Source organism: Cygnus atratus, chromosome 18, assembly GCF_013377495.2.
Source record: "Cygnus atratus isolate AKBS03 ecotype Queensland, Australia chromosome 18, CAtr_DNAZoo_HiC_assembly, whole genome shotgun sequence".
Lineage (NCBI taxonomy): Eukaryota > Metazoa > Chordata > Aves > Anseriformes > Anatidae > Cygnus > Cygnus atratus.
In genome coordinates, this window is record NC_066379.1 from 9,988,334 (window position 1) to 10,000,000 (window position 11,667).

Consider the following 11,667-nt stretch of genomic DNA (forward strand, 5'->3'; position numbering starts at 1 on the left):
TCCATTTGCTATCTGATTGGTGGGAAGAGCAGGAGAAAGAAAAAAGGTATTGGAATAGGAAGCCATTATTAGAGGCACATAAGGAAAAATACATGTTTCAGGATTTGAGGTAGAAATGAAACTTTTAGGTACAATCAGATGAATTTAAAAAGTGATCTGCTGATCTCTGAAGTTTTAACAGATATTGTATGGAGCATTTTAATGTAATAAAAATTGCTACAGTTAGCCATTCTGAAGGTCATTTTCTTTTGACATCTGTCAAATTACATAATCTTGAATTTTGGCGCAAAGCATAATGCTGTCAAACTTAAATAGAAATATTCTGGTGGTGGGCTTCGTGTTGTTGTTTTTGCTTTGGTTTGGGTTTTTTTGTTGTTGTTGTTTAAGGTAAATGGGCCCTATTTACATTAGTTCTTTGATGTTAAATTCTTTGCTGCACATCAGAGAACAGTTGCTTCTTCCCTGGAGCAAATTTTCTTTCTTCTCCTTCCCCTACCCTTTGATTTACCTTTTTTTTTTTTTTTTTCCCCTGTTTGCTTACAATTTTATCTAGCTAATTATGGAGGATCAGCTTATGTATGGCCATCATTTAGCTAGTTGCAGGCATTTTGAAAAATGATTATTTCATAGCCAGTACCCTAAACAGATTCCGTAAATCTGCTTCTCTGTTAGTGACTATGGTTGTATATGTATACCTCTCTACTTCACAAGAGTTATGTTTGTGAGGTTTTTGGTGGTTTTGTATTGGTAAGACTGAAATCAAATTAAAACACTACAAGACTTTAACTGGTTCATGTATAGATGAGCAGGATTTCACTAGGCGTGCTTGACTCTATCTGTCTGCACTTGGGTTGCAGGAGTTCATTTTCATATTAATTTTGTAGCATAATTGAAAGCATATTTCTAATTTCCAAAAATCACCGTTCCAAAGCTGAAAGATTTGCACAGGTTTGTACCATTCTAAAAAATTAACAGCTGCATTTTTGATAAATGTTCAAGACATCCTAGATGCTGACGAATGACAAAGTTGTTCACGTACCTGCAAACCCCCTAGTGCTGCGGCAGCTGCTGTCGCACCGGAGGTGTCCATAAAGCCCCAGGATGGGCAGCTGCCACGCAGGACGCATGTGCCCAGACGTGGCTGGTGGCTGAGCCCACAGCTGGCCTGTCCTGGGCTGTCCCAGGCTGCCCACGAAGGAGGGACTCCCTGGAAGAGCAAGAGGCTGCAAGCACACTGTGTGCACAGTCACCCTCGTGCTCTCTGCAGCTTCAGGGTAGACCTCCACAGGTCAGACTTCAGCAGGTGGTTGCCTGTAATGCACGCAGCAAAAGTTCCAGTTCCATCAAGTGGAATTAGACCTGAGTCTCCTCTAATACATCTAATACTTTAAAAACAGAGCACTTGACACTCCGTAATTAGGGCATGACATGGTATGCATTTGGAGTACGGACCCGTCATGGTAGATCCTTTGCTACTTTTTTCTTAGTAACACAGTTGTGTTTCATGAAAGGAAAAACTGAAAATCAGGTTGTGTTCGAACAGCATCCATTAATTCAGATACCACATCTGTAGTGCTAATGCCGTTTTTAATTTTTACATGAAATGTTTTGTTGAAGTCGGTGCAGTTTTGCTCAGCAACCACAATATGATGCTTTAAGGCTTGTTATAGAATTATGGTTGGTTTTTAAAACCAATTAACTGTAACAAGGACATAATCTTTTTTAATGCAGAAGTCCTCACTCTGTAATATAGAGTAACTGCGTGTAAAATTGTCGTAATCAGATAATTTTAGCTATAACGCGTATTAACTGTGTGAAACTAAACAGAAGTTAATTTTTGAATCAGTGGGATTCCTCTATGGCTTATCCAATTTAAACCTTTTTATTATAGAAATGGATATTACAATCGATATTTCTGACAAGTTTTTGCCAAGTGAGAATTTCAACAGCTACTCTCACACGCGGAAAACCTGTTTAAGACCATTAACTATATTTGCAGTGCTGCCCATTGCTATAAAAAGAGTTAGACTTTAATGAATACTGGCTGACCTTCCAAATGTTCACCTTCCAGTTGGATTTTTATTCATTATGTTTCTGAAATAGCATGTAACCTGAAAGTGAGGGAATGCCCTTAAAGCAACACAGAGGCAGCCTGTGCTTCATGCAATGCATGAGCCGAGCAGCCTGCTACAAAAGGAGGAGCCCAGGAACCTGCTGCTTGTGTACACCATGCCATTTTTAACCTTCTTGTTTGTCAAGATAAACGTGATATAAATCCTCAGTTATGATCACTGTGCGCAGCTACACGTGTTTACTTTGCAGTAAGTCTTTACTTTTTTTTGTAAGTAAAAATACCTTTTTTTTTTTTTTTAATATATAGCAGTGCTACATGTGCCCCAGGTTTATGCCTCTCTAGGCTGCAAAGCAACAGCTGGTAGCCTGGAGGTGTTCAATTAGTTTAGTTGCAGGTTTGAAAAAGGAAGAAGTTTGGTATTTCTGCAGTAAAAGAACATAATGGCAAAGAGCGTTCCTGTGCGTTGCAATGAATTAGATCTTTCCACCTGACCACTGGGATACAACTTGCAGAAATTGCCTTCTGCGTAGCTTGTGATGATGCAAGACCTGTACAGTGTTACGGATCTGGAGAGAAGGCCTGAAGTCAGCAGATGTCCGTATAGTCTTGATTGCCAATTTTAGACAGTTTTACCTAATGTTAGCTATCTCCAATGGGAGTTTTGGTACCTCTGAAAATCAGGCCTCTCAAATAAGGATGTTGGGGCAGCAAGTAAATGCAAGAATTTGTAGTTTGTTGTTGACTTGGAGACAAATTGGAATTTTGTTGAAGCCATTACAAAATAAAGTGTTTTAATTGTCCTTAAAAGACATTGCTGGATGCACTTTCTTTGTCCTCAGTTAGGAATAAAGCTGGGATTCAGCACCTCTCTTTCAGCCCTCCTCTGTCATGGCTAGCTCAGGTTGCCCTGGTCCTATGCAGTGTGAACAAACAAGTTCTAATTTGCTTATGAAAGTTAGGGGTGTGTTTTTGTTATTTATTGGGATTTCTTGAATGGGTTCAGGAGGTTATAGAGCTACTTTCATGGAAGACGAAGACTTTTACCCCAGGCAAGCTGAGTGAGAGCAGCTGTAATGTGATCTTTGCAGCGCCTTGCTGCCTGGTATCTCTGCTTTCTGGGAGTAGCAGTAATTTAATCTATTACTGTCATTTATTTTTTACATTTTTCCTAAAGATAAACTGGCACTTTCAATCACTTTATGATAGGCAGTACTGGTAAAGTGTAATCTGAAACTGGATGACAATACAGTGGAAAGAGTGTTAACATGGGTGAGCCCGAGTACAAAGAGAAATGTAGGACAGAGCTGTCTGACATAGCTGCTTCTGTGTTACTGCTCTCTAGTTATGCAGCCCACTAACATGTGAGCCCTTACACTGTTTGTGGCTCACTGTAAATGATAGGTGTAGAAAAAGTGGAATTTAATTTGTCTGGTGCTCCAAAATTCTTGTATATGTTATCTTAAACCAGTATGTTGTGTCATTATTTCTATTTATAACAAAACAAGAAGTGTTCTTGAAAATTAGGCACATACTTGATAATTGGGTTTGATCAACTTTTTTAGTTTGTTTTTTAATACCAACAAGCACATGAAATATAGAGACCTCCATATGTTTCATAATCTTGGAATTTGAAGGAATTTAAGATCTTGAATTGCAGTATCATGTAAACTTTAAGATTATTTTTAACTGGCTGTAATATGCTTATTTTAAGCTGCACCACCAACTGTGTGGATGGCATGAGATGATTTGAGCCCTATCATGCTCTGCAGCAGTGCTTCACAAACACTGTTGGCAACTTAAAGCCCCTAAATTGTACTCCAGTAAAATCAATAAAACTATTTGCTTGACTGAAATCCTTCGTGTTTGCAGAACCAGAGTTTCAGTCTTGCAGCTGGACCCAAGCAGGGTTCAGAGGCTTTGGAGGGCCCCCCAAAGCCGCGTGCTGGCCCTGAAGGAGCGGGTGCTGGGTGCTGTGCCGTGAAACTAAGGAGGACAGATCAAAGATTTTAACATGAGGTCAGAGAGATTCTGAGAAGTTAATCAGCTTAAATTTGCTTCAGAACTCAGCTACATAATACCCTGTCCCCTAAGAAAATATTTTCCTTAGACCACCTGTCCTCAAATCTGAGAGCCAAGAACAGGAGAGCGCCGAGCGGTTCATCTGAGGACAGCGTTTGGGTGCTGGGCTATCACGTAATGCGGGGTCGACTTTACTAGAAAAATACGAATCAGAGTTGTGTCCTGAAATTAAATGGAAAATATTTTTTGAATTGTTATTGTCTCATTGTTATTGAAAATAAGGTATTTGAGGGAAAAACCTTACAAGCTACTTTTCCCCAGAATTATGAAAGTATCTCCTGATTGGACACCGCTGTGACAAAGCAGCCTTGTTTTCACTCGGTTTTGTTCTTTATCTTTGAGTTGTGAAAGAAATGCCTGGAGAAGGGAGCTGTGTGTCTGAGAGATCCCACTTGGCTGAGCTGCACACTGGGGTTGATTTTCAGCTTAACCACAACCTGTAAAAAATAAAAATTAAAATAAAAAAGCAGGAATGTGAAACTGGACAGAAGGAAGGTACAGACATCGAGCTGCCCCATGAAGTTCATGTCGTGTTGTACCCTTTTACAGCCTGTGCTGGAGCTTGGGACTTTTTCCTTCCCTTTTCCCTTCGTTTAGAGATGAAGTCACCCTGATAAACCGGAGCCCGCCTTCCTGCCTCCCCCTGCCGCGCACACACGCACGCTCCCTCCTCTCTCCCTCTCTTTTTTTTTTTTTTAATCCGCAGAAGTCTTTATGTTTTTCTAATAATTGGCAGCAGAGGTACAATTTCTCCCCTCTTTTAAGTGATGAATAGTTGGCCCCAGATCAAAGGCGAGCCCTTGTGGTTTTTTGGCTGCCACAAAAGGGCGGTGGAGCTGGCGTGGGGCCCGGCGGCGCAGTGATAGGCATGCCGATGAGGTGCCAGGCGGAGGGCTCGGTGGCAAAGTGTCTGTACACGTTCCTCGTCCCAGCTAATCTGGCTCCTTTTGTGCGTGTGTGTGTTTCAGGCAAACAGCCGGCTGAAGCAGGTTGAAAAGGAGTACAGTCAGAAGCTGGCTAAATCCTCGCAGGTAGGTACCGAGAAGACAGGAACTTCCCATGGATTCATTTGATTTGGAGACTTGATGAAAAGTGTAATTGCTGCTCTGAAGTGCAGGTCTTTATGATCAAGAAAAGCAGTAACTGTTTCCCAAATCAAACATACAAAGTCTTTCTTACAGATGTTAACCTTAGAAAAAATACAGAACATCCAACTAACTAGAAAAAATGATTGTGGTGGTTGCTTTTTTCTTTTCGTTTTGTTTTGAGCTTTCTTCTTTTATATCCCAAGAGGATCGAGTCCTCCACAGTCGGTGGGAACTGAAGCCCAAGTGCCCCAGCAGGCAGCCCTTGTAGAACAGCACAGCTTGGAGGGGCAGGAGCCCTTACATAATCAGGAGTTGTGTTTTGTGGGACAAGGTGGTGTTTGCCCACGCAGCTGATGACAGGACTCCAGTCCCGACTGTGCCGGTTCGATGTTTATCATTGCTCCCAGCCAGTTCAGCATATTTGCCCAAAATAACATTTGGAAGAATGTAGTGTCCTGAAAGCAAACTGTTTTTGAGTTGAGTTTTTGTTCTTCAGGGTAGTCTTTAGAACATGAAAGATGAAAGTGTACGCTGAATTTGCATATATGCAAAAATGATAGGGCAGGATGACTTTTAAATGTTTCAGCTTTTTTGATTGACAGGCAGTACTGAAGTGTGAAAAATGATGGAGATGCAACCAGAAGTTAAGCTTTGAATAATAAGAAAATTGCCATGAGGAAAATTGCCATTTATATGGAGGTGTCATTCTTCTCATTCCTCCAAGCCACTGCATAATGCCTTCCTTATACTTTCAAAGGTGTTTTCAGCAGTAGGAATAGTAGTCTATCACACTTCTAAAATCAACAAAAACACTGTAATAAAGGGGTTAGGAGCCTCCAGACTAGACAGAAGTGATCAGTGACACAATGACAAGAAACCGCAAACTTTAAAGTTTGCAAAACATTTGAAAAAATTTTAAAACTCTTAATTTCCACTTTTCAGCTACATTTGGGCCTCATTCTCTCTAAACTTGACCAGAATTATGGTTTGAGCAATTTCATTGGACCACCCTGTTTTTTCACACTATATTCTTTGAGACTGCATTTATCAGGATCATTGGTAAATATGTTGTTACATTAAATTTCTAAAAATAAATGTGTGTTTTCTGCACATCTGTTTGCACATGGAGAGATGTGTCCATCCTTGTGGGGTCTACATCCTTGGAGATATTCCAGACGTGAGTGGACAGGGTCCTGAGCAGCCCACTCTAAATGACCCTGCTTTGAGCTGGTCCCTCCCAACCTCTCCAATTCCATGATTCTGCAGTCCTTCAGAGAGAATCCTCTCCTACATGCCTTTTTACTCATTTGTTGAGAGTCTTATAAAAAGACAAAAACTATATTATTCTGCCATCTGAACCTGAATAGCAGAAAATTTGTAAAACCCCAAAAGTAATATTTCATGCCTGTCAGACCTCGAGGAAGAGATCCTTTTCATTGCTAACTCCATTTTACCTTTTGTTTGTCATTTTTATACTATTGTCGTGCCTAATGACCATAATCCAAAGTCAGCCTGTCTGTGCCAGAACAAAAGTGGGTCTTGGTCCATTTGTTACAGATGGGCTAATTCAAGCATTTCTGAATTTTTAAACAAGGGGCGAGGGAAATTGCTTTAATTGTTACAGTGGGAACAGCTAGGTAGCACCGGGCAAGGTAATAAATATCTAACCTAAATGTCATAATAAATTTTGTCAGGCTGAAATTTATTGGCCTGTAGAATAGTCTCAAATGGAAAAATTTGGAGACATGTTTTTTTAAGCTAGGCATTGCTGTAACTAATACACTGTTCTCTTTATTGGGGAGAGATGGACCCAGTGACCAGACCTGGCATCCCTCTGTGCTTTCTGTGGCAGACACAACACATACATCATATGTCAGGGCTATTTGGCACAATAAAGGAGTTTCACCCTGATGTCTGAATTTCTTTACTTTTGTGGGTTTGAATCAAATCCCTAAAGTTACTTGAACATAGTTTTTTTCTAGCTCAGTATTAATAATAGGTCAATTGCAACTTTTCTTGTGGTTGTGTTGCTGACAGCATCCGTCTAATCTTACGCTCTGTGGCCTCTTGGAACATTCACTTTTAACACCCACACAGAGAAGATATTTCAAGAAATTTCCTCTGAAGTTTATACAAAGTAAACAGATTTTTTCTCTGAAAAGTACTGCACAAAGCAGATCTTTCTCCATCAATTCATGCTAATAGTCCCTTGTCTGCATTTCAGAATTCCTATGCTAGTCTGGGGTCTTAACCCAGTAAAAGCTTTAAATCTCACTTCGATTATATTATTTGGTTCATTATTTAGTTATCTTTTTTAAAAAGTGACAGAACAGGATGTACACAAAATGGTGTAGGCTTCAATGCCTTTAAGTTATCTTAATAATTCCTATGATTCATCACTTTTTTTCCTGCTTCCTCACTGTTACACACCCAGACAAGCCAAATTTGTGCAAATTGCATCATGTAAATGATGATCTAAATTGCAAAACAGCTGATACTGCTGAATTCTGCCTAAAGAGGGTGTAAAGAGTTGCACCTATCCAGGTAATTTCTAATCTTTGGCCCATTGATCTCATTAAGAACAAATAGTGTTCCTTTTGATTGGTGTATTATCTTTTTTAGCATGTATTTGTTTTTAGAAAAGAAATGTGGAAATATCCACCTAGGTTTTACTCATAAGCTGCATTGCACTGTAGGATCTTCAGGGCTAGTAAAACGTAATAGAACTTTACTCTGAATTTATTTCTTTAACTCCTTTCCCTCTTCCCCAGTGATTCTGGTACCTTCACTTGTAGAGTATTACTGCATCAGTCCTATCCTACTAGTAGGGTTGTTGTGGTTTTGGTTTTTTTTTTTGTTTGTTTGTTTTAAAAAAGCACCTTTTTAAAATAAATAAATAAATAGATAACTGTGCCCTTAGTATAGTTTGATGTCTCCGTGACAACGAGAAGGCCTTGCAAGCACATGAGCCTGCGTGCTCTGGTGTTCTCTCCCTGCACTGCTGTGTGCTCAGGTGTTTTCTGAATTAGACTGTATTTTCCTGCTACAGCAGCTTAATCTTAAGCTTGGATATGTACTCTAACCTCAGTAACTCTCTGTATGTTTAAGTGCTTTGCTGGTGAGTTACTTACATGTCAGCATAAAATCCTTCAGGCTTATTTACAGATTTTTATTTGGTTATGACTTCCCACAGTGACAAAAAAGGTGAAACCAGTACCTTTCAACAAGTCACGAGTGAACCATGCAAAAGGTCTGCTGCAAGGGCCCTGGACATTGAATCAGGTCCCCACTGCACTGCTGAGCAGAGCACGTTCCTTTCAGCAGCTCAGAAATTTCACCATTAAGTTCAACATTTCAGCCCAGTGTGTACATTGGGGCCTTTTCTTCTCTACAATATCGAGCTGTTCCGTATCGTTTTAGAATTCAAACACCACCATCCCTCTGTAAACTTGAAAAACTCTTTCCGTGCAGTGGAAAACTGGAAAAGTCCTATATTCTGAAGATCACAGATGTGCTTTGCTCTCACGAGTAAATATTTTGGAATGTCGTAGTGGAAATCTCTTCCAAATATGTTGTGTTCAGCAATTTTTGTCATCCGCAGGCTTGCTATATTCCTTTTCTCTGTATGAAATTTCGTGCTTGCTGGTGTGCAATATGTTAATTTAAAATGCTTAATTTGCGCAGCAGTGCTTGCCAATGCCATGTTTCACCAAGCATAAGAACATGCAAAGTACATGCCTGTTACTGAAGAGAGATTTAGCATGCTGTTTTCTTTTTAGATCATAGCTGAACTTAAGACAACCATTTCCTCTCTGACAGAGGAGAACAGCCGGCAGCAGCTTGCCACGGAACAGCAGCTCCAGGAAGTTGTACAAAAGTTTGAAGATAAGAAGCAGCAGCTGATTACAGATAATAACAGAGCAATCAAGGTAATCTGGGGATTTTAGTCACTGATGCTACTAGCTGTTTTAGTGTAATTAAAAGTTCTGCAGTGGGCAGATGAATGCAGGTATCATTCCTGTTCGCACAGCACTCGCTAATTCCATTCACTGGACCTTGACTTTGATGTATTGGATGACTCAGGCTCTCTTTCCTCTAGCTGATCATACACCTGCGTAAAAAGTTTGGGTTTGGCAAGTCTAATCCATCCACTTCAGTCAAATACTTGAAACTTTCCTTTTCTCTTTCTTTTAATGTTGACTCAGATATTTTAACATATTTTCAGCACCTTTACTTGGTGCTTTCAGTACTTGGAAAAACAGGTGAAAAATACAAGGTTGGAGCTGCACCACCTGACAGCCAGCAGCATCACACTGGCTTTGGTTTGGTTTTCACAAGGTGATGGCAACTTTCATGGTTAAGGACACAATGAAGGAAAGTATGTTCCCAGTTCCACTGGAAACTATACGCAAAGTCTTTGGTAAACATGAATGGAATCAAGTATTTTTGAAATTACATTTATATATATACATATAGATTTTTTTTTTAAGAAGCTTTAAGATACTGCTGGTTTTGAATATTCAGATTGTGTCGCTGCTTTGACGCCTTGATTCAGAGTGGCTGCAGAGAATCCTGCTGGAGCAAGTAGAATTACAATTTTTTTAAACATTTTTTCTTTCAGAGTAGTGATGGGCAATGGAGGATTTTTTGAAACTGTGCAATCTGCTTCAAAACAGAACACTTCATTAAAATTGTGTAGAAGAAGGAAATGCCTTTCTTCTTAGTAAGGACATTTACTAGTACCAAACAAAGAATTACGTTGTTAAATCTAAAACTTGTGAAAAAAACTTAAGTCCTACAATTTTTCTAACTTCTTGTGCTGAAAAAGAAACAATGGGAATTTTTACATGTTGGACCTGTCCGATGTTCAGTTATGGTACACTTAATGTTGTCCTCTGTATTTGAGTGATTTGCATAATGAAATCAGGTTGACCTTACTATCTCATCATCTGGAGTGCATTCTTTTTACTTTTTTCATAAATCATTTAATAGTACTTTTCTCTCAACGAACAAGTCTGCCTTTCTTTGTGTTTGTTTATTGAGGAACAGAATTCTCTTTCTGGCCGTTCTTTAGCCTCTTCTGTCAAAGGTATAGACAAAGGTATAAATGCTAGCTACAATATTTTATCCAAATTGAATCAGTAGAGGTAGCTTTTATTATCTAGGATCTGCAAATAGAGCATAGTTAAGTCACATTATTTGGGGGTACAGGTTGGGTTTTGCCACTTAGGAGGTTGCGTTATTAGTTCTCCAGCTTTCCAGTGGCCAATGGGGTATACAGAAACCCTGTGACAGTGGAGTAGTATTCTATATAGTCAGAAATATGTCGATACTCAACAGTTATCATGCCTTATACCTCCTTGAGTTATAGATTTGAAAAACACATTTCAGGCTGTTTGCCAGCTTTTTTTCTTAGCACATGCTAAGAAAATGCTGCTGTTGAATTTATGGATTCACTAAACTAAATTACGTTTAGTGGAAGTAATTCAGCTGTTGATAACAGCAATTTTTGAACAGTAATGATCATAGGTTGTATGAAATCCTTCCCCATGTAAATGTGTGTTCAGCTATTATAGGCTTAATGTAGACATTATGACTCAAAATATAATGAAATACATATAAACCTGGGGAATTCTGCACAATCTTTGTAGTGTCCCGGTGAATTTTTAGCTCCAGTGCTCTAAGTATGTTTTCTAAGTTTTGGTCAACTTGGGGAATAAATTGTAGGAGATATTATGCTTGGAGATCTTGAACTTTTTTTGGTATCATTAGTATTGTACTTGAAAAAAATCTTCCTTTGAAACCACTGACTTAATGGAAATGTACTGAAAGCCAGATATCCAAACAGAAAATTCTTAGGAAGGTGAACTGCTGCATATGCTTCTGGAAGCAGAAGAAGGTGTTTTTAATATTCAACCATTTGGTTTTTTGTTTTTTTTTTACGAACCACACATATTTTCTAGACAAGCATATGTAGAAATACTTGGCTTTTTATTAGCCTGGGGCAAAAAAGTTCTTCTCGGTGAAAGTGGAATCCTAGATGTACTAGAGATGGGGAACAACATCCAACCCAGGGTAAGCTGAAGACCATGAGAGATGATTAAAGAAACATCTAAGGACAAAGCAATTCTTAATATAGCATAATCCTTTCTGAAGACTTAATATAAACTATTGAAAAGACTGTCGTTGAAAAACAGGCATTTTTTAAATATAACATTGATTTAAACTAACATCGAGGAACAGATTGCAATATCCTTTCTATGGTATTGGGTGACTTCCTGTAAGACCTTCCAATTATTATTTCTTTTCAAAGGGAGAAATACATTTTTACAGAAACCAACTGGCTTTCGGAGAAGTTTCACGTTCAGTCAGTAAAGTGATATCCAGATGTGGATACCATAGTACATGATTTTGATGTTAATGCAA

The 11,667-nt window shown here is 39.1% G+C and overlaps 1 protein-coding gene across 2 annotated transcripts in view; it reads left to right on the plus strand.

The window, feature by feature from the left end:
- The window catches only part of CEP112 (centrosomal protein 112), a 162,377-nt gene that overhangs the window by 110,005 nt on the left and 40,705 nt on the right, over positions 1 to 11,667 (plus strand). The window contains exons 22-23 of one of the 2 annotated variants that reach the window (XM_035558738.1): positions 5,122 to 5,184; positions 9,021 to 9,170. The exons of the other annotated variant lie outside the window; for it this stretch is intronic. Coding sequence (XP_035414631.1) covers positions 5,122 to 5,184; positions 9,021 to 9,170 — 213 coding nt within the window. The remainder of the gene's footprint in view (positions 1 to 5,121; positions 5,185 to 9,020; positions 9,171 to 11,667) is intronic. 2 annotated transcript variants of the gene reach the window in all.